The following is a 24,225-nucleotide window of genomic DNA, read 5'->3' on the forward strand; positions in this document are numbered from 1 at the left end:
GCCGATAAATGTTACGGAACGGGTTTCATGGTACCAAAGCTCAAATACATGCAAAGCAGCATTTGGGGAATTGTTGAAAGATCAAATGAAATTCATTGAATTAGTGAAGGAATTGGTGGAATTGGCTAGTGGATTTAGTGGGGCTGATATTTTTCCTTCAATCAAGATACTTCATGTGTTAAGTGGATTGAGGAGTAGAATCTTGAAAGTTCACAAAAATGTTGATGCTATTGTTGAGGATGTTATCAATGAGCACAAGAAGAATATTGCAAGTGGTAAAAAGGGAAATGGTGCATTTGGAGGTGAAGATTTAATTGATGTTCTTCTAAGATAAATGGAGAGTGGGGAACTCAAAATCCCAATCACCAATGATAACATCAAAGCAATTATGGTTGTAAGTATTCTTAAACTTAAAGGGAAAATCTCTAAAACTATTTGAGCTTGTATGTATCAAAAACGAAGTAAGAGAAATAAATTGAAACTAAGTATTTATTTTCTTGCACATGTTGTCCACTACACGAATAATTAATATGTCAATTATTGATTTTAATAATTTAAAAATTAATTAAATCAATTTAATTTAAATTTTGATCAATAATCAACTCACATCGACCTATATATGAACACCATTTCGGACCCTGTAGCACAGCTTTAGCTTCAGCGCGTCTCTACAAATACCTCCTGCTCCAGTTGTTCCATTTTTTATCAAATGAGATGATAGTAAAAAAGAACATATTTGAAGTATTTAATTATCAGGTATATGCATTTTTTATCTCAATTACCATTAACAATTTATCAAAACATACCTCGATTAGTATCTAATGATATGTGGAGTACACTCTTTTTTTGTTTAAAAATAGTGTTGAATGACACTCCACGGAGATAATTAAAAAAATTAATTGAATTTGTAATTTAAAAAAAAAAAGGAAATAATGGTCAAAAACATAGTATTATATTGTTTTTATTTTTTGCAAGTTTTCTACTTGAATTATCAAGTATTTATATTCACAAATTTATTTACTTTTCAAAAGAAAAACATAGAGATGCAAGTTCTGAAAATATCGGACAGTGTGGCCGACAAAAAAATATGAGTAATGTACAGCTCGTAGTTTGTTTCAAATAAAACCAAAGTTTATACTGTTTTAGCAGCTGGCCGCTTCTACTTTCTATCATGCATTATGTGGCTAAGACACGAAGATGAAATATGATATCTGTGTAATATATATTAGGATCCTGTTGCTCTCTAAAATTGGAAAAATGGCTTTCCTAATATAAACGGAAAAACAAGTTTCATAAATAGCATTTTAATCCAATCTTACCTCATAGTGTTTGGCTGGATCTTACAATATTTTTTACTTATCAAATATCAGAAAATAAGTAAGAAAACTATTTGATTTTTAGAAATTTTTTTTTGTGAAAAACATGTTCCTTCGTACCAAACACGCCCTTACCCTTGGATCATTTCTCTCTGGCATTAGGATAATATATATAGTAGGCCAAAAGATTGCCCTATACAACTTGAGAGACACCCCTCTCTTAGCTTTAGCTATCTAATGGAGTTCCAATTTCCATTCAATTTCATTTTCTTATTTCTTTTCCTATCATTCCTCTATCTACTACTTGTTGAATGGAAAAAATCAAGAAACTTAAACAAAAAACTTCCTCCAGGACCATGGAAATTGCCTTTCATAGGAAGTATCCATCACTTTGGTACTAGAAGGTGGACTTCCTCATCATGCACTAACAAACTTGGGCAAAAAATATGGGCCTCTCATGCACCTACAACTAGGGGAAATTTCTACAGTTGTAGTTTCATCTATGGACATGGCCCAGGAGGTACTGAAAACTCATGACCTTGCTTTTGCATCGAGGCCTAAATTAGCATCCGTCGACATAATATGTTACAAGAGCACGGACATCGCATTTACTCCTTATGGTGAATACTGGATGACAAATGCGTAAAGTATGTGTCATGGAACTCCTCACCGCCAAGAATGTCCGGTCCTTTAGTTCCATCAGGCAGGACGAGGCATCTCGCCTCGTGCAATTCATCCAGTCATCGACATGTGGCGAGCCAATAAATGTTACGGAACGGATTTTATGTTACCAGAGCTCAATCACATGTAAAGCAGCATTTGGGAATCAATTGTTGAAAGATCACGAGAAATTCATTCGAATGGTGAATGAATTATTGGAATTGGCAGGTGGATTTAGTTTGGCTGACATTTTCCCTTCAATCAAGATCCTCCATGTACTAAGTGGAGTAAGGAGTAGAATCTTGAAAGTTCACAAAAATGTTGATGCTATTGTTGAGGATGTTATCAATGAGCACAAGAAGAATATTGCAAGTGGTAAAAAGGGAAATGGTGCATTTGGAGGTGAAGATTTAATTGATGTTCTACTAAGATTAATGGAGAGTGGGTCACTCAAAATCCCAATCACCAATGACAACATCAAAGCAATTATGGTTGTAAGTATTCTTAAACTTATAATAGGGAAAATCTCTAAATTTATTTTTGAGCTACTGTATATAAAAAGTATTTAACATTCTTTTGTAAGCAAACATACACATAATTAATTAGGCATCAAAGAAATGTCTTCAACTTTGACAAGTACATTATACATACTGGGAAGGAGCAGAACGACCTCTTGATCTACTTACTGCAGCCCAATTTAGGTTAATTCTTCTTTGATTAATAATGAAATGTAGGACTTGTTCTCTGCGGGAACAGAAACTTCATCAACAACAGCAACATGGGCTATGACAGAAATGATGAGGAACCCAAGTGTACTAGCAAAGGCACAAGCAGAAGTAAGAGAAGCATTCAAAGGGAAAGAAACTTTTGATGAGGATGTTATTGAGGAATTGAAATACCTAAAACAAGTTGTTAAAGAAACCTTCAGACTTCATCTTCCAGTCCCTCTCTTAGCCCCCAGAGAATGCAGGGAAGAAACAAACATCAACGGATACACCATCCCATTAAAAACAAGAGTCATGGTTAATGTTTGGTCGATGGGAAGGGACCCAAAGTATTGGGAAGATGCGAAAAGCTTTATACCTGAGAGATTCGAGCAGAGCTCAGTAGATTTCATGGGGAATAACTTTGAGTTTCTTCCTTTTGGTGCTGGAAGGAGAATGTGTCCTGGAATTACATTTGCTTTGATCAATGTTCATCTTCCACTGGCCAAATTGCTCTATCATTTTGATTGGAAATTACCTGATGGTCAGAAGCCAGAGGATGTGGACATGACTGAGCTTTCTGGAATAACTGCAGCAAGAAAGAGTGAGCTTTACTTGATTGCCACTCCTTATTATCCCTCTCAATAATGATGTTTGATACAAGTTTATATAACAGTGAGGGTTGTTTCTCCTCTTTTCTTTCTGTCCTTGTGTGCCGTGCCCAAAAAAACAATAGGCAAAAGGGCATAATGTCTTTGAGCAATCAGCTTGTTCCAAGCTTGTGTGTGTGTTTTTTATATATATATATATATATACAGAGGAAATGCATGGCTAAGTTTGCATGCTACAAGCTCAAGCATTCACAAAATAACAAGAAATGTTCTTTGGTTTGAATGTGTTTATTTTTTTTTTTTGATGAAGTTCTTTGGTTTGAATGTGTTATATTAGGCTAAGTCATCCCAAAGATACTTTTCGCATAGAATGAATTGTATGCTTTGGATCAAGCCTGTACGGGTTTCCCCAAAAAGGCTTCACATCATTAAGAATATCCTACACTTCATATGTAGCTTTTTTTTCCTTTCAGCTATTGATGTGAGACTTTATTCGCACATCCTTTAAACTAATTATTTATTAAAACAAATCTCAAAATTAACGAGTTAGTTGACATGTAGATAAGGATTTTATGGGCAAACTAAGTTATCACAGGTCTTTTAACAATTATATTCAAACATATGATCTAATCAGCTTCAAAATACTTTATTTCCTCCATTCCATTTTATTTGGCACTATTTGACTTGGCAATATTTAAGAAAAAATGAAGACTTTTGAAACTTGTGGTTTAAAACTAGGGAAAATTGTATGAAATAGCAAACTATTAATTCAAATTAAATGTTATAGCCGTAGTTTATTTTATTTGTAATTCGCAGCAAACATCCCATTTTTTTGCCATCTGATTCGGTATACAATTAGCCATTTTCGGTACAATTATATATTCGGTATACAAATGTATAAAATGCGTTTGTGTTTGTATAAAGCGAGAGAAAAGTATATATACAAATACAAATACATAGACTTTTATCTTATACACTTATAATTATACAAATACATATCTTGTCATACAAATTCCAATGTATAAATGAATTTATACAAAACTGAACAATTTGTATAAAATTGGATGTATCTAGCGAATGATACAAATCAAAAGCTCCAATTATGCAAACTATAGCTATAACATACGAATATGATTTTTATGTTTGCTATATGTGAACGGTGAAAGTTGCTCTTAAAACTATCCTTAGATAGTTGTATGGCCGAAAATCATTTCATTAAGGTTAGAAGAGAAATTTTAAAGTTGAAATATTTCTAATTATAGTAAGGTGACATTTTTTAGATGTATTAAAAAGAAATTAGTGTCACATAAAATGAGACAAATGGAATAATATATAGTTGCCGCTTTAGAGGTAGCCCCACTGAAATCATGTACTCTAGTATTATGTCATGATTTATTCAGAGAAGATACATTAAATCACCCTGAATTTGGTAACAAAATTCACTTTAGCATTTTGACTATACGGGCATTTATTCACCCTCTTAACAACTTTCAATTGAATTAAATACCACCCTCAGATTAAAATACTACTCTCACCCGTCATGTCATAGCAATATTAGCATGATGTCATAGCCATGTAAGCACCACGTCATTAATTTTTTATTTCTTACTGTTTATTCACCATTTTTTCGCTTTCTTTAAATATATATTTTTTTTAACTTATATACACTAAACTAATTAATTTCAAAAATTATGTTGGCTCATTTATTTAACAAAGAGCTTTATCATCAGTACCAAATTGGAGGTAAATCCTCAGTAATGGCAGTAAAAAATTGAAGATAATCATTTCAACAATGCCAACCAAAAATTGAATCTAATTTCTTTCAACGATAGTTTCTTTAGCTATAGTCTCAAGCTACATACATTTTATCAACAAAATTTCTACCAATAATCATAAGTAAAATCTTGATGCTTACATTTTATAAATGTATTTTTTCTTGAATTTTAAGTTATAACCAATATTTTGAGCTTCTATTATTTAGTGATGCAAAAAATATGGGTCTTTCAATTTTCTTATACGATCTTCATTCACTAATTTTATTGGTGAGATTGAAGCTGCAAGAACATTAATTAAAAATATGGATCTATGAACGTGTGTTCTTAATGGGTATTGATTGTGAATCGATGTAGATATTGTAAAATCGATTTCTTTAGGAATGTGTATTCCTCATCGCTCCATTCTTCTCCATTATTATTGCTATTGGTAGTGGATGTTGTGGAATTAATGGCTGTAACAATGATGTTAGTACTGAATTTCTTAAAATCGATGTCAATAACAATTAAAGAGAAAAAAGTTAAAATTTTATTTAAAATGGGACTCATAAATTCCATTATCTCTATAAGAAAATTCACATATTTTAAAAAAGTTAATATATTAAGAAAAAAGGATTAAAAATATTATTTATGTGTTGGCTAATAAAAAAATGACACATATAATCTTGTAATTTCAGTTTTTCTTTTTTCTTTCTTCACACGCTTTTAGGAGAGTGGGTTCACTCTCTCTATCACGTCACCCCCTAAGGCAGTATTTAATTCATTTAAAATTTGTTAAGGGATAAATAAATATCAGTATAATTAAAGTGTCAAAGTAACTTTTGTTGTCAAGTTTAAATGTGATTTGATGTATTTTCTTTATAAGAAAAGAGGGAAAAGGGTTCAAAACAGATACAAACTTTCACCAAATTTGTTGTTACACACTCCAACTTTGCGGGGGTCCTATGACCCCCCCGTATTATTTTGAAGTGGAATTATTTCCTCTTTTAAAGGTCAAACCCAACTTTTTATCCAATAAGTGGCACACACGCGCCTAGGGGTGTTCACGGTTTGGATAAAAACCGATTCAAATCGAAAAATCGAACCAAACCGATTAAATGAATCGATTTTATTTAGGATTTGGTTTGGTTTGGTTTTAGATTTTTTAAAAATTGATAGTATTTGGTTTGGTTATGGTTTTGTTTGAAAAAAATCGAAGAAATAACTTAACCAAACCGATAAATAATACACATAAATTTTATTATTATACATACATAATATACTATTTTATAAATAATTTTAAAAATCTTATATATGTATTCATCAAAAAAAAATTATAATTTACTTATGAAAGTAAAAATGTCCAAGGTAAAAACATTTATCTTATTAGTTTCATGTTTATGAGTGTCTATGACAATTCTTTGTGGGACTAAAACTGTCAATGTCTCTTTCTTCTAGGACAAAACTAGTGAATTTTAAAGTTTTATTCATAGTAAATTCAATTATTGAAAGTTTTGTAATGTCAGTCATTCTAACTATTTTTTCGTTTTGAATGGATTATTGTCACTTTTTTCACGTTTTGAATAAATTATTTCTTTTAATTTTATGTATATGGTTAATAACCGAATAACCGAACCGAATCGAAACTGAAACCGATAACAACTATATAATATTAGGTTTGGTTTGGTTTTGATAATTTTAAAACCGATTAAGTTGGTTTGGTTTTGGTTTTGACCAATAACCAACCCGTGAACACCCCTACACGCGCTTGGCAAACAGGCTGCCACGTCGCCACTTGCTCATCCAGCTAAGTTGATAATACCCTCAATAATACACTAAAAAATAGTTTAGGGGATCATAGGACCCCGCAAAGTTGGAGTGTGTAACAGCAAATTTGGTCAAAGTTTGTATATATTTTGAACCCTTTTCCCAAGAAAATATGGAGAAAATGACATAAATAGTCCCTTAGCTATAGGAGTATGTCTAAAATGGTCTCTTAACTATACACTTAACGGATTTAGTTTTTTAACTATTTAAAAACTTATCAGCTTTGGTCCCTTAACTATACACTTACCGATTTTAGTCTCTTAACTATAAACTTACCGATTTTAGTCATTTAAGTACTCAAAAACTTATCAGGTTTGGTCTTTGTCCATTTTCTTAATACAAATAGCTTAGGCTTATATTAACGGAATTCATGCCTCGAGAAATTAAATCCTTTAGCATTTTTTTCTATTATTTGTCTCTCTCCGTTACTTTTTCTTCAAATTAACCTTATGCGAAGAACCTTAACCTCAATGATTTAAAATAAAATTCACGAGGAAAGAAAATGTAAGTCATAATTTTATTCAACAGAGGATAAAATGAAGCATATTATTGCTACTAATGACTTGAATATGCTTAACTTTATTATAAAAAGAAAAAAATTATTACCCGTAAAATTCAAAGTTTGTACTCCAACGACTTCATTGAACGAAATTTGTTTAATTTTTCAGAAATTGAAATTTATAAAAACGGTAGATTTGCAAAATTTTTAAATAGATCATTTTTTATTCTATTCATTTTATTTTACGTAAATAAATTTGAGTAAATTAAATAAAATTTGCACTTATTAGAATATTCAAGTGTGGATTCAAGTCATTAACAACAATTATATGCTTAATTTTATCCTCTATTGAATAAAATTAGGACTTATATCTTCCTTCCTCATTAATTTTATTTTGAATCATTGACGTTATTATTCTTTTCACAAGAGTAGTTTGAAGAAAAAATGGTGGAGATAGAAAACAACTTAAAAAATGGGCTAAATATTTAATTTCACGAATATTTCCGTTAATATAAACCTAAGCTATATTTAAAAAAATGGACAAAGATCAAACCTGATAAGTTTTTGAATATTTAAAGGACTAAAATCGGTAAGTTTATAGTTAAGGAACTAAAACCGGTAAGTGTATAGTGAAGGGACCAAAGCTGATAAGTTTTGAAATAATTAAAGGACTAAATCCGTTAAATGTATATAGTTAAGAGATCATTTTAGACCTACTCATATAGTTAAAGTAATATTTATATCATTTTCTCATAAAAGATGACATTATTGATGCATTAAAAGTCAAATATCCACTATCCACTTCCACTACTAATATATAAGTGTGGATAAACACACCGTTGATGGACAATATGTCTGTTTGATCATTAGTTGTTGGCTTGTTCTTACTTATATATTAATATAATATATATTAATAGATAACTTGTTTTCACTTATATATTGTTAATAGATAATATTTTAACAGATTTTAAATAAAACTAATTATGTTTTCTTAGTAAATTCTAAATGAAATCAAAGATATTTTCTTCCGTCATTTATAGTTGTACTCATTTTATTTGTCGTCTTTAAATTTTGTATGCATTTTAAATTAATAGAGTAATTAATAAGAGTATTTTATCATAATATTCATATTAATTGATATATAATTTTAATTTGGAAATGGGTAATTAATATGTAAAGCTTGACATATTGTTTATCTAAAGAACAAAGGAAATACGGTTGCAATATTTGCATATTGTTTTTGTTTTACTGATAAAAGACGAAAAAAAATTGCTTGAAAATCAACATTTTATCGTAAAAATAGTAGCACCTCCAAATATGAATCACATATCATAAAAAGTGTAATCAAATGTTATTAGAATTATATTACTGACACAAACTTACGATGCTGCTGACGAAATAACATGAGTAATGTATAGCTCGTAGTTTGTTCCAAATAAAACCAAAGATATTTTAGCAGCCGACACTGCATCGGCAAATAGATTTTGTCATGCAATATATGGCAGGACGCGAAGATCTATTAATCAATACGGATCGTCTTGGATGCTCTACGTGTGGCTGGAAAATATGATATGTGTAATATATGTCAGAATCTTGTTAGAAGCTAAGTATTAAGTAATTAAAATCCTATCGCTCTAAAATTGAAAAACAAAAGTTTTTCTAATAAAAGCATAAAAAACAAGTTTCGACATTTCAATCCTTCCCACCGCCAGCCCCAATCTTATTTCATAGTGTTTGTTTAGATTTTACATTTTTTCTGCTTTTCAAATATTAAAAAAAAAAAACTATATAAGAAAACTACTTATTTTTAAGGAAAATATCTTCAAGGATAGGCCAAAAGATAGCCTAACACTTGGATCATTTCCCTCTGGCATTAGGATAGGCCAAAAGATAGCCCTATACAACAAAGCTTTGAACTTGAGATTTGAGAGACACCTCTCTCTTAGCTTTAGCTATCTAATGGAGTTCCAATTTCCATTCAATTTCATTTTCTTAATTCTTTTCCTATCATTCCTCTATCTACTACTTGTTGAATGGAAAAAATCAAGAAACTTAAACAAAAAACTTCCTCCAGGACCATGGAAATTGCCTTTCTTAGGAAGTATCCATCACTTGGTACTAGAAGGTGGACTTCCTCATCATGCACTAACAAACTTGGGCAAAAAATATGGGCATCTCATGCACCTACAACTAGGGGAAATTTCTACGGTCGTAGTTTCTTCTATGAACATGGCGCGAGAGGTACTGAAAACCCATGACCTTGCTTTTGCATCGAGGCCTAAATTAATGTCCATCGACATAATATGTTACAAGAGCACAGACATTGTGTTTAGTCCTTACGGAGAATACTGGAGACAAATGCGTAAAGTATGTGTCATGGAACTCCTCACCGCCAAGAATGTCCGGTCCTTTAGTTCCATCTGGCACGACGAGGCATCTCGTCTCGTGCAATTCATCCAGTCATCGACACATGGTGAGCCAATAAACATTACGGAACGGATTTTATGGTACGCGAGTTCAATTACATGTAAGGCAGCATTTGGGAATCAATTGTTGAAAGACCACGAGAAATTCATTCGAATGGTGAAGGAATTATTGGAATTGGCAGGTGGATTTAGTTTGGCTGACATTTTCCCTTCAATCAAGATCCTCCATGTACTAAGTGGAGTGAGGAGTAGAATCTTGAAAGTTCACAAAAATGTTGATGCTATTGTTGAGGATGTTATCAATGAGCACAAGAAGAATATTGCAAGTGGTAAAAAGGGAAATGGTGCATTTGGAGGTGAAGATTTAGTTGATGTTCTACTAAGATTAATGGAGAGTGGGGGACTTAAAATCCCAATCACCAATGACAACATCAAAGCAATTATGGTTGTAAGTATTCTTAAACTTATAATAGGGAAAATCTCTAAATTTATTTTTGAGCTACTGTATATAAAAAAGTATTTAACATTCTTTTGTAAGCAGACGTACACATAATTAATTAGGCATTATAAAAATGCCTTCAACTTTGACAAGTATATTATACATACTGGGAAGGAGCAGAACGACCTCTTGATCTACTTACTGCAGCCCAATTTAGGTTAATTATTCTTTGATTAATAATGAAATGTAGGACTTGTTCTCTGCGGGAACAGAAACTTCATCAACAACAGCAACATGGGCTATGACAGAAATGATGAGGAACCCAAGGGTGTTAAAAAAGGCACAAGCAGAAGTAAGAGAAGCATTCAAAGGGAAAGAAACTTTCGATGAGGATGTTATTGAGGAATTGAAATACCTAAAACAAGTTGTTAAAGAAACCTTCAGACTTCATCCTCCACTCCCTCTCTTAGCCCCCAGAGAATGCAGGGAAGAAACAAACATCAACGGATACACCATCCCATTAAAAACAAGAGTCATGATTAATGTTTGGTCGATGGGAAGGGACCCAAAGTATTGGGAAGATGCGGAAAGCTTTATACCTGAGAGATTCGAGCAGAGCTCTGTGGATTTCATGGGGATAACTTTGAGTATCTTCCTTTTGGTGCCGGAAGGAGAATGTGTGTCCTGGAATTACATTTGGTTTGATCAATGTTCATCTTCCACTAGCCAAACTGCTCTATCATTTTGATTGGAAATTACCTGATGGTCAAAAGCCAGAGGATGTGGACATGACTGAGCTCTCTGCAATAACTGCAGCAAGAAAGAGTGAGCTTTACTTGATTGCCACTCCTTATTATCCTTCTCAATAATGATATTTGATACAAGTTGATACAACAGTGAGGAGTGAGGGTCTTTTTCTCTTCTTTTCTTTCTTCTTTTTCTTTTTTGGTTCTTCATGTGTTTCTGTCCTTGTGTGAGGTGCCAAAAAAGAAAAAAAAAAGGCAAAAGGGCATAATGTCTTGGAGCAATCAGCTTGTTTCAAGCTTGTGTGTGTATATATATCAGTTCATGTCTAGTACTCTAGTTTCAGGAAATGCAGGGCCAAGTTTGCATGCTACAAGCTCAAGCATTCACAAAATAACAAGAACTGTTCTTTGGTCTGAATGTGTTATATTAGGCTAAGTCATCCCAAAGATATTCGCATAGAATGAATTGTCTGCTTTGGATCAAGCCCGTACGGGTTTTCCCAAAAGGCTTCACATCATTAAGAATATCCTACACTTCATATGTAGCTTCTTTTTCCTTTCAGCTATTGATGTGAGACTTTGTTCGCACATCCTTTAAACGAAAAAAATACTCTTATATACACAGATAAACACTCCTAAACAGGATGAAAAGAGCAACAACTATTCCAGTTGGCTATCCATAATTCATGTAGTAGATACAACTAATATTGAACTCTGGTGCCATGATTAACTTCATTATTACACAACACATAAGCACATAACACAAGTATTGATATTTCACTAGGAAACAGAAAAAAAGAAGTCACAAGTCTCATTCTCTTTTCAATTTTGCTTAACAAGATTACTACACCATGTCACTGAGAATACACACAATGAAAAGCCGGAACATCACTCCCCCGACTAGAAACCTTTTTTCCAGTGACTCAATTTGAAACTTACTGCCACACCTCAATAAAACTACCTACATCTTGAAACCAAAGAGATAAGTAAATGTAAGTATCTAACAAGCAAACACCATAGATAAACTAAAACATACAGTGTAGCCAAAATTTTACCGTACCTCAATCATCAAACTGAAGTACACCGCCTTCAATCTCCATATCTTTAACTCTCCACTTTCTGAGAGAAGAGCTTTGTTGCAATCAAATTATCATCAAAGTACCTAGCATAAGGGTGGCCTTGTGGTACTAATCTTCGATATTCCTCAAAACTCTTCTCCGCCTCGTCTTTCTTTCTCAACAAAGTATGTATTATCCCTTGACACAAATAAGGCCTAAAATCCTTTGGCTCCTCCTTCACTAACTCCTGATAAACCTTCAACGCATCCTCATATTTACTTTCAATTACCCAAATTTGTGCAAGCAACAGCATAAAATCCCTCATTTCACTCTTTTTACTCTCCTTATCACACATTTTGATCCCCTCCTCAACTTTTTTCTTTATTTCTTTCAACTCTTCAACTGAATCTTCTTGCGACGCCACCATCACCAGCCCATGATAAGCCTCTACACGAAAAGGCTCTTTCTTTAATATCTCACTGAATCCAATTTTGGCCAATTCAAGCTCACCATTGTAAACATATAAATGGGATTTCAACAAAGGCCATTCAGTCTCATTTGGCTCTAGCTCAATCAACTTGTCAATAGTGCTAATAGCATCGACTAATTTCCGATTCTTTATCTGAATTTCCATCAAATTCCTCAGAGCATCGGCATCATTCGGGTTCGACAGCAAGAAACTCTCGAGGGCCTTCTCATTTTCCTCGTCAGAAGCTGAATCCTTTACGTTTGCCTCTGTAGTGTGCGGAGAAGAAAGCGACACAGCAAATGCGGGCTTCGGGTTAAAATAGAATCGCGTTAAGAAAAGGGAAGTAGCTGTAATGGTGGCAATAATTGCAGGTTTGAGAACTGAGAACAGAACAGAAAACGGGTTTTGAGGGTTTATGGATTTTGGGGTTTCTGGGTTTTGAAAGGATAATGAAGAAGAGGCTTTGATGGGCAAGAAAGAGGGGAACAATGGGGTTCTAAAACCGAGAGAAGAAAATGGTTTAGACAAAATTGGACGATGGTGATGAAGGGAATGGTTGATTTTCTTGTCAATTTGGATTGTTTTAGCAGAAAAAGGGTTTATCGTGTTCATGGTGTTATGGGTCTCCTTGGGGGTGGGGGTGGGGGTGGGGGTCTTAAGAAGAGAGTGAGAGCTGTTGAGCTCCGGCGACAATGGAGGTCAGGCACAATTCTCGAGAAAAGTTGGCAATTCCGAGAAAATGATTTGGGCTTCGTGAGGGTTTTAATGGTTTGGGCTTTTTTTGAACAATTACGTAAAGTTGCGATAGTTTGTTTAATTAAAAATCGTATTTGAGTTTGGTGTCATATACAATGTATTCGACATGCAACTCGATTGTATCTAAGATACACCTTGCTTCTTTCTTGTTGTAATCAAGATATAAGGTATCTTACACGCTTTATGTAGTGTATTTAAATGTTAGTTCGATGTATTAGAATCAATTTCATTCAGTATATTTGATTTAAAATTCTTTTTAGTTTATTTTAATTCAGTTTCATGCAATATATCTAGTATCAAATATCTAGAGTATTCAGTACCAATTTCATGTATACAATATCAAATATGTATTGAAGTATTAAGTGTATTTAATATAAATTGGTTTTGAGAGGACACTAATGTGTTCAGTGTGTGTATGGCTTTATGCATAGATACATGTAACTGATAATAAATATATGATGTATACATCGTATTTTGCATAGATACATATATTTGGTATCAAAAATGTGATATATTCAGTGTATTTGTGTATAGATATATGTATTTAGTATTAAATATGCATTGATACATTCATCAAATAAATCACTATCAAATGTGCATAGATATATCCAGTATATTTGTGCATAAATACACACTTAGAAGAAGAAAAAGGAGGAGAAGAATATGAAAAGTCTCTTCCTCATCAACAATTAAACAACCCCCTAATTTTACTGATATTTTAAATTCTATCCTTGCATTTGATATTTTGCTAAAGATTACCTCTTAAGTTTAATGAAAAAAAAGGTTAAAATTATCTTTAAATTAAGCAGGTTATGATAAACTGTTATAACAATTCATAATTTCTATTGAAGTGACACGGTACCGTTTTGGAAAACGATTTGATGCTATTAATTAGGGAGAGGGAGAGTCAAAATAATTGCATACAAATAATAATTAATCAATATGATAAATCATAAATTTTATTGAATTGTCATTATTTTAAATTTTCACTCGTGATTCGTTATTTTACTATCTGAAGTGTAAAAAGCTATAAAATTAAAATATTGTGCTCACAATCTTGATCAATAAAATTATATTTCTTCAAATTTTATTTGTGATTACAATTTATTTTCTATTACTTTAAAATTTATTGCAAACAAGATCGATTGAATTTCATAAGATCGCGCAAATAATGTGTCAATTAATAATGAGTAGATCGATTGAATTTCTTAAGAACACACAAATAACATGTCAATTATTTTTACTACATCTATTTTCTAATTTATTATTTTGAACACAATAAGATTAAAAAAAACATGAGCTAATTAATAATTAATTAGTGCTATGGTTTGTCTTTAGAGAGGGAGGAATCCAAGAGCATCTTGTGGATTCTTTGTCTTGTTATCTCCACTTTGGATTCTATATTATTATTATTGTTGGTTGTTGTTGATTCTTCATCCTTGTTTTTTTTCTTGTATGACTCAAAAAACTCTTTGTTCTCCTTCTCCAACTCCTTCCACACTGTTATATATAAATAACATTTAATTAATTAAATAAACATGTTCTAATTAATTTATTGAAAATAAACTAATACAATAATCAAACAATAAAGAATTAAGAAAATCATACAGAGACGAGTTGATTGTTCAAATGGTCAGTCAATTAAGAAAAATTATGGAGTAAATTCCTTTTATGCATGTAAATTACATTCTTCTACGTGTTGTTGAGTGTTATTTCACAATTTTCACTAATATAATGATCATTTGATAATTAATTCCACAACAAATTAAGGAGGTTCGACTCTAAGAATAATATATACACAATCCTTTTCTAATTAACACTAATGTTTTTCCCAATGTATGATTGCCAGCTTCACAAAAATACAGGAAGAAAAATAACATGTTTTTATTCTCCGTCTTATAATTCTCTCCCCGTTATCCCTCTCCCTCCTCCTATATATAGTTTCTTTATAATTAAAAAAATATCATGGGTTTGGTGGGACGGCCTTTATAATGTGGTGGCACATAGATCCAATATTAAAGTCACAGGTTAAATAGAATTCACTTTTTCTTGATAGAATTATATAATTAAAAATGATAGTGTATACAAGTAAAAAAACACTTATTAATATCGATATATAATAGGAAAAAGTGAGCAGAGAATGTTTCAATCCATACAAATAAAAATAACTTACAAATATAAATAAAAACTTGAATTAACAATTATATCTCTATGACACTATCCATATTTTAGGCATGATACATGCGCATGCATGCTTTGTTGTTTTCATATCGATTCATATTGTAGTCTGAGTAATTCAAATTCATGTGATATACTCGTTTAAAAGAAAAACGCTCCTTAATATCTAAAAAAAAAATATCATACTCAAATCTTGAATTCGAGGCTTTTTTAGTTAATAAGGAAAAAAATATCTTATTTATTTCACTCTAGATCTCGTTTTGTTCACTCAACTATTTGCTCCTCCAAAGTCAATATTTTCACGTTTTTTTTAAATGTTAAATAAGACAATGAAATATTTCAATTAGCTGTATCCTTTTCAACTTGATGTTATTTTTGAAAATGATGTAAAATCAGTATTTGAAAGATTTATTGGACTTAAAAGATTTAACGAATTCATTACTGTAGTAGAAATGTAAATTTGTGTTCTGTTAAATCATTTGAAAAAATTCTTATATTACTAATTTGTATTTGTCAGTATTTGCAAAATATACGTTAAATATTAAATTACATAAAAATAAAATTCTTTTTGAAAAATATATACCTTCGCCTTTCAAAATTTGGTCAAACAGGCAACTGCATAACAAACCAATCCATTTATAATTAAATAATAAAATTACAAACGAAAAAATAGAAGCAACTAAAATTACCCTTTCCAAGTTAAATTTTTTTTTGTCAGTTTTAGTCATTAAAGATTCTTAGTAAAATCATCGAGAAAACAACAACAAAAGTAAACAAAATAATTACTCAAGATGTGAGTCTGGCTACTACATATTGGACAAAAGAAATAATAAGTTAGAATCGGCTATATATAAATTCACATTATCAATGTAAATTTAATATCTAAAATTAATTATTATTATTTTAAAAAAAAAAACCTGTGGATGTGATAACTGGCTGAATATTTGCATGTTTGGAAAGTGCTTCCATGCATTCCTCTCTGCTCATGTTGAACAATAAACACTCTTCAATTAAGTGATGCACCTGCACGAGATCGAGCGAGAATTTTAATTTACTTATAAAAAATTTTAAAATGAAATAATTTGAATATATATATATATATATATATATATATTAATTACTAAGTAAACTTTTAAAGATAAATACAAAATTTTAAATAAATTTATTAGATTCTGTCAAATGTGTAAGTTAAACTCTAGTACCGTGATCATTTCATTTATCCAATATTAATTTCCTCATAATAACTTGATGTCATCAATAGAGGCGAAAGTTAGAATTAGGAAAAACTCAATTACAAAGGTTCCAACTCTATATTTACATTTAAAAAACATTATGGAAAATAGGTAAATAATTTATTTAATACTCAATAAGTTAACTTTTCTATTTACATTAAAAGTATTGTATAATATATAAATAACTTATTTAAAACTCACTAAATTAACTTTTCCAAAATCATTGAGAGAATGTGTTATTGTTGTAGATCATTGAGACAAATCATAAATTTAAAATTCTAACTTCATCTTGACAATCAATATCTAATCGTACCAAACCCAAGAAGGAACAATAATAACAACAACAACATAGTTTTACCAATAAACTCTGAAAAAGCTGATATATATACAAACTTTACCCTTCTATATTGAGGCAGAAATGTTGTTTTCAATAAAAAACGTCTAAAAGAAACTAAAGAAATAAAAAGAAATACTAAAATAAGAAGAAGATATAACCAATATACTATACTTACCAAGTGGATGTATTGAGCTGAAGAATCACCCATTGTATATACTTCAAAGAATTCCAATCAAAATAACCACTTATTTTTGCTAAATTTTATGAATAGTAGAAGAAACTAAACACTAGAAGAAAGAAGAAGAAGAAGAAAAGACTATAGATTTCAATTAAAAAAAAAATTACAACTAATTAATTTGCATTTGGATCGAAGACTTTATAGAGAAAAACAACGATGGAAATTTGTTTTTTTATTATTATTTATTATTTTATATATATATAAAAAAGATATAGTAATATTTTACGTTATTTTATAAGTCCCACGTGGGAAGAGAGAGATGATTGGTTGAATGGAGATTACGAATGATTATTTTAAGGCATTTGTTTTGGATTGCCACGTCAACAAAGCCCACGTGAAAATAGGCCCACAATGCAGTGGGCGGCCCAAAAAAACTACTATAAGTTATTTGGGGCCCGCAAGAAAGAGAAAGCCCACACCAAGCCACGCGTCAAGCACAGTGGTGGACCGTTAAAGGGGTTGTTTGGTAAAACTTGGTATTAGTTACACGTGTATTAGTTATGTTGAGATTATTTTATGGAGATAGACAGTAATTCGTTTATAACATATAGTCAAAATTCATAAAAAGTATACATAAATTATACAATATAGCTACATATTTATGAGTTATACACTGATTATATATTATGATATACTCAAAAAGTTGAATTTATGGTTTAACTATAAAAAAATATTTATTGACTCTTCGATTTTAACCAACTCAAAATCACTTTTAAACAGTCACAAATCATAGATATTAAATCCTCTCAATATTTCATATATAATTCGCTACAGACGATTTACGTTTGAGGTGCGTCAAATTTTAAATTAAAGAAGAAGGAGAAACAACGAAAAAGAAGAAGAAGACGAAAAAGAAGAACAACAAGACGAATGAAGAAGAATAAAAAAGACGCAAAATAAAGAGTTGTTGGCCCCTTTCTTGGAAAATGTTATGGTCGAATGGTCATTTTAGGTAAAAAAATTTAAACTGGGCTAAAAATATATTAAGTGAAACTTATGGGTTGACATTTTGCATAATTTGTCCTTTTTTTATGCAATATTTATTTGGTGTATTGAAAATAACATGTACTGTATTAGCAGTACACTCTATTTGGTGATACGTTATGTATAACTATTACATGAAAAATCAAAGTATTTGCCATGCAAAGAATTTTAATGCATTTATTAACATGGTTAATAATGCATTTCCCCCTCAAAATCTTTCCCAAGTTCTTTCCATTGTATTTGTGGAAGGCAATTTTGTAACAAATTTTTTCTTTAAAAATTATGCAATGTATATTATTCTTAATGCATCAAATCAAACAATGCATAAAAATTAATCTCACCAAAACAAATGTAAATATAACTAATATCAACATTACTAATGTTAATGTTACTAATACTACATATTTGATACTACTTTTATACACTCTATCAAACAATCCCAACACAAAACTAACACACATATTATTTATTCTAAATTCTAATGCATCTTACCAAACAACCCCCTAGGCTTATATAAAAACGGTAAATTGCAATAATTTCCCCCCCTAATTATCCAATATAGCGATAATTTGTGTATTTATAAAAGGGAAAAAGGACAAATATACCCCCGAACTTTGATAAATGGTACGTCTATACCCTCCGTTATACTTTTCGTCCGTCTCAATCCTTGCCGTCCAATAACCGGTGCACATTTGCCCCTCCCACTAACGGCACCCTCTTTGTGTACACGTGGAGAAATCCTAAGCCACTACCCGGTTGACCAACTTTTTTAACCCAAATTCTAAGAACCCGCCCCATAACCCAATAAACCCACCCAATTTGTGGGTAAAATATACCTTCTAAAATTTAAAATTTGGGTCTTTTCTTTAGATTTTAAACTCAATAATTAGTAAAATTTACACTCAATAATTAAGAAAATTAAACTCAATTTTTTTTTCCATTAAACTTCAACTTGATAAGATAGAGAAAATAAGATCTGGGATAAGTCACACTGGGAATATTGTTCCAATGCTTAGGCTAAATCAAAATTTTCAAAAACAGTAGACAATACAACTCTTTCAATGCAAAACCAAGATATCAAACAGTGAAACTATATCAATTTCAACTTTAAATTAGCTAGCAGCTAAATGACTAGCTCTCTGTCTGCTCCCTAAGCCTTCGGATAGTGCTCCTTACGGTTACAACGCTAGCAGTGTGGAAAATTAAACTCAATAATTAGTAAAATTTGTCGAAAAAGACTCCAATTCATTAACATCTTCACTAACAAAAGCAACAAAAACATGCATCAACTTTCGCATCTGGGCACCACAAGCAGCAGCAGCAGACATCCAACTTTAGCTTATGAATCCTCTAACCCTTTGACTGCATTTAAGGACGAGGCTGGACAAAATGATACACTGATGTGTGTTTCTAAGAAATCACCGGCATTTGAGGCAACAATTGCACCGATGAACTCTCTAAAATCTGATGAATTAGGTTAGGGTTTGTGAGATGAACGAAAATGATTTAGGATTTGAGTCTTTTCTTTAGATTTTAGAGAGTATATTTTACCCACAAATCGGGTGATTTATTGGGTTATGGGGTGGGTTCTTCAGATTTTAGAAGGTATATTTTACCCACAAATTGGGTGGATTTATTGGGTTATGGGGCAGGTTCTTAGAATTTGGGTTAAAAAAGTTGGTCAATCGGGTAGTGGCTTAGGATTTCGCCACGTGTACACAAAGAGGGTGCCGTTAGTGGGAGGGGCAAATGTGCACCGATTATTCGACGGCAAGGGTTGAGACGGACGAAAAGTATAACAGAGGGTATAGACGTACCATTTATCAAAGTTCAGGGGTATATTCGTCCTTTTTCCCTTTATAAAATGTAGTAGCAATTTATTTTATAAAGATAGTAGAATATATTGTACTCTTGCTTAGGCGAAATTAGGGGTGTGCAAAAACCGAAATGACCGATAAACCGAACCGAAAAAAGTGTTATTGGTTTATTGTTATTGGGTTATTGGGTTAACGGTTATTTAATGGTTTTACAAAAAAAAATTATTGGGTTATCGGTTAGTTATTGGTTTTTAATATTGGGTTATTGGGTTAACCGATAACCCATTAAGAATATAATAATTTACTATTTTAATTTTTAGTTATACATATATATAATATATTAAACAAAAAATATTAATATAATTAGTAGTATATTAGACTTAAAATATAAAAACCCTACGCAATAATTAGCACTACTTAACAATTAACTCTCCTCTCTACTTTTAGTTATTTAACCTTTAGGTTTTACTTTTTGGTATTACTTATTTACTTTAGTTAGTTTATAATTGACTAATATTAGCTTTTGCACGATTGTAAATATCTGCAATTTGATTAACGTCAAGAATTCAGATTGTGTTTTTTCTTTTAGAAAAATAACGTAAGAACTTCATTTAGTTACCATAAGCATGGCCTCATTTGCTACTGTTTTGACTTTTGTCTATGATTTGGTTTTATTTGATTCTCTTTATTGCATAAAGGGGACCTTGTTTTATATATTACGGTGATCGAAAATTGACCAAGTCCTTGTTGTGATGACCAAAATACAACAAGTTGGTCCTTGTTGTCCCGTTTGGAATGATTATTTCGATGTATGCGTATCGCGTAAAATTATTGGATAAGTCATATATTTGTTTTTGAAAGCATTTTCTTATTGGTTAAACCAAAAACCGAACCGTTAAAGACCTAAAACCGATAAACCGAAAACCGATAACAAATATCTTATTGGTTTGGTTATCGGTTTAGCATATTTAAAAATCGATAAACCGAACCGATAATACTTATAACCGAACCGAACCGACCGATACACACCCCTAGGCGAAATACATTATATCTATATTATTATATGACACTTTATTTTATGAAATTCATTCGTATCGTCACTATAAATTATTCCATCAGAAAGTATTTGTATGCTACTATATTTATGAGATGCACTGTAATAAACCCAATAACAAGATCACTCAATTCAAATTCAAACAACCAACCAGTCTATTTCATTAAATCGTAATTGAAATTACAAAGGAATTTAAGAACTAACTAGAAATGGAAGAACACAAGTACAAGAAAGGGGTGAGAAGAAGAACCCATAGAAAGGGGATGAGAGGACTTAGATATTTTCTCAACAATTTGCCATCCCCTTCTTCTAACTTCTGGTCCTTTTTAACAAAGTGTAAATGGGCTTGGATCCCAAATAATCCTTTGTGAAAGCCTGGCCCGATTGCTTTTACTCGGCTCAATATCTACTTGTGTAATTATCCTTGTTGGTATCCCTATTGGGCTCGGGCTGATTCATAACAATACTCCCATCCTCAATAAGAACCTTGTCCTCAAGGTTCAAGTCAAGAAATCGTACCAACAAAAGCGTTGGTAATCGAGGTGTAGTTACAGTGACTTCAAGATGCATGAAGTGCATTTGATGACAAGCACCAACAAGTTTCTTGTGAGCAAAATCATCAGCAAGTTCCTTGTTAAAAAAAGTCAAGAGCTACATACCAATTTTTGTTTGTTGTGGCAGCATAGTTCACTTTCAGTTGGTCATGACTGTGATGAGAAAAAAAAAACTTGTGGTGTCTCTAAATGTCCCATAGAACACAATATACTTGGAATGAACATCATAAATAAGACTGCAATGATAACATCGTTGGCATGATTAAGTTCCACAACAACTTCATAATTTGCATGATACTCACTCACACTCCAACTTAACATGGGAAGAATACAAGACAGAGGCAAACTAAATTGTAGTCCCTCTCCAACATTATGGCAGACCTCCACCAAATTTTGGAACATAGTTAAAGCAACATACTTCCCCTCTTTTAGCCCATAATTTCCCAGCCATAACATATTGTTCTGCCTAGGCACATTATCCGTAAGCATCTGCCCTGAAAACCATTTGTCTAAGTGGACAATTCTAGTTGAACTTCCCACAAAGTAAACTAATGAGCGAAAAGAATTATAATGAAGAAACTCCCGGTTATCCTTCAAAGGAACAAATTTAAGGTTTGACTCAACTTGTTCCATGTCAAAATCAATTCTGATGTTATGTCGTCAAACTGATGGTTGGTCGAAGTTGGCCACCAAAATGTCATGGTTTACATCAAAAAATTCATCGATGACTAGTTCATATGCGATTGAAGGACATGTAAATGCAATGTAGTTATACATAACACAAAACCCATTAGACAAGTAGCAATGCATATACCATGTTTGTCCAGGATCCCACACTCTACTCATTGATTTTGAATCTGCATTAAAGAAAAACTTGCTAGTACAGCCCAACAATAATAATTCCTCTATGTTCTCTATAAAATTTGTTAGAGCTAAGAACTCTAAACATATTCCGGGATCCCATACACAAATATCTATTGCAATTACCGGAACGGTTATAAGAAAGATATCAGCAGCAGGAACCAATGAAAATTGGCTCAAAATATTGTGAGTACTAAATTCACAAGTAAATTTTCCATGTTCCACAACAAGCATCAATTCATCCAAAGGCATGTTACTTTGTGCAATGCTATTCTCCAACTCAGCAAGATATATGTTGTCAAAGGTCTCAAATTCAATTTTTGATTTTTTGGAGCCACGATCTAGAAAAGTAGTAGTGACATACCTCTTTGATATATCTTTTGGAGAACAATCATCGAATAGTTGTGCTTCATTGTGTTTAGGGCCTGGTGATTCTTCATCAAGCATATCGTTTGGAGTATCGGGTTGCACCTCTGCGACTATTATGGGACAACAACTAGGAAAACATTCGTCGAACACCCTAGGTGACTGAATATCGTCCAAATCAGCTACGAAACTAGAGGCGAAAGAAGTTTCTTGTATTTCTTTGGTGAAAACTTCGGTTGACATTTCATCGAACATATTGTCCACATGACTTTCAACATTATCAACACAGCTTGAGTTTTCTTCGGCCAAAGAAATCTCTCTGCTAAGGATTGTAGCAGCACTAATCCCGACATCTTCTACTAGAACCTGCTTAGACGTAACTGAATATTTGTTCTCGATCTTCTGAAGCAAAGCTAGAATATTGGAAATTTGAGCATCCACCACAGGAGACTTTGCATACGTTCGTTTCGGAAAACGCAGGGCTAACTTCTCCTTGAAATGGGTCCAATCAAAAAATTGTTTGTTGTGAAACATCCAACGGAACCACTCAAGGGCCTCACCATCGAGATATAAGGAAGGAAGAGACAGCCAGTGTTCTTCGGAGAAGCCCAGAAAATTGAAGTATCGTTCTGCCCTAGAAATCCAGTCCTCTGGATCAGTGTTGCCATTAAATCGATCTAAAACGACAACTTCCATTAGAGTACATTAATGAAAGCACCAATGTAACAAACCCAATAACAAGATCACTCAATTCAAATTCAAACAACCAACAAGTCTATTTCATTAAATCGTAATTGAAATTACAAAGGAATTTAAGAACTAACTAGAAATGGAAGAACACAAGTACAAGAAAGGGGTGAGAAGAAGAACCCATAGAAAGGGGATGAGAGGACTTAGATATTTTCTCAACAATTTGCCATCCCCTTCTTCTAACTTCTGGTCCTTTTTAACAAAGTGTAAATGGGCTTGGATCCCAAATAATCCTTTGTGAAAGCCTGGCCCGATTGCTTTTACTCGGCTCAATATCTATTTGTGTAATTATCCTTGTTGGTATCCCTATTGGGCTCGGGCTGATTCATAACATGCACTCACATTTCAGGATTAAAACAAGTAGATACTCATATTGAGTGTATTTGTTACTAAATCCAAACTTTCGTAATATATATTATAATTTTTTTTTGAAATGTCATTTGTTTCAAGTAAATATAAGGGTTATCGCAGTTGTGTTGCATAATTTTCCATCTGAATCTTATACATTAATAGTAGCATTGTTTATATGGGCGTTCAAGTTTCATCCAATTCGTTCAGAATTCAAAATTTGATGAATTAAGTCGGGTCAGTC

The 24,225-nt window shown here is 32.1% G+C and overlaps 2 protein-coding genes, 1 long non-coding RNA gene and 2 pseudogenes across 3 annotated transcripts; 2 read left to right on the forward strand and 3 right to left on the reverse strand.

The window, feature by feature from the left end:
- Positions 1 to 1,773: 1,773 nt before the first annotated feature.
- On the forward strand, positions 1,774 to 3,384 carry LOC125864545 (premnaspirodiene oxygenase-like; annotated as a pseudogene).
- On the reverse strand, positions 2,945 to 11,135 carry LOC125864547 (uncharacterized). The gene is made up of 2 exons (XR_007446245.1): positions 10,993 to 11,135; positions 2,945 to 3,218 (listed from the first exon to the last, which is right to left on the reverse strand). It is a non-coding gene; the product is annotated as an uncharacterized LOC125864547 (long non-coding RNA).
- LOC125864540 (premnaspirodiene oxygenase-like) lies at positions 9,235 to 11,391 on the forward strand (annotated as a pseudogene).
- A 691-nt stretch (positions 11,392 to 12,082) lies between these two features.
- On the reverse strand, positions 12,083 to 13,226 carry LOC125864546 (protein SLOW GREEN 1, chloroplastic-like). Its single transcript, XM_049544562.1, has one exon. It carries the CDS (start codon positions 13,116 to 13,118, stop codon positions 12,084 to 12,086), a length of 1,035 nt encoding a protein of 344 aa, XP_049400519.1. The 5' UTR covers positions 13,119 to 13,226; the 3' UTR covers position 12,083.
- A 1,220-nt stretch (positions 13,227 to 14,446) lies between these two features.
- LOC125865572 (uncharacterized) lies at positions 14,447 to 17,381 on the reverse strand. The gene is made up of 3 exons (XM_049545774.1): positions 17,185 to 17,381; positions 16,358 to 16,463; positions 14,447 to 14,762 (listed from the first exon to the last, which is right to left on the reverse strand). Exons 1-3 carry the CDS (start codon positions 17,215 to 17,217, stop codon positions 14,584 to 14,586), a joined length of 318 nt encoding a protein of 105 aa, XP_049401731.1. The 5' UTR covers positions 17,218 to 17,381; the 3' UTR covers positions 14,447 to 14,583.
- Between the last annotated feature and the right edge of the window lie 6,844 nt (positions 17,382 to 24,225).

This window comes from Solanum stenotomum, chromosome 5 (genome assembly GCF_019186545.1).
Source record: "Solanum stenotomum isolate F172 chromosome 5, ASM1918654v1, whole genome shotgun sequence".
NCBI lineage: Eukaryota > Viridiplantae > Streptophyta > Magnoliopsida > Solanales > Solanaceae > Solanum > Solanum stenotomum.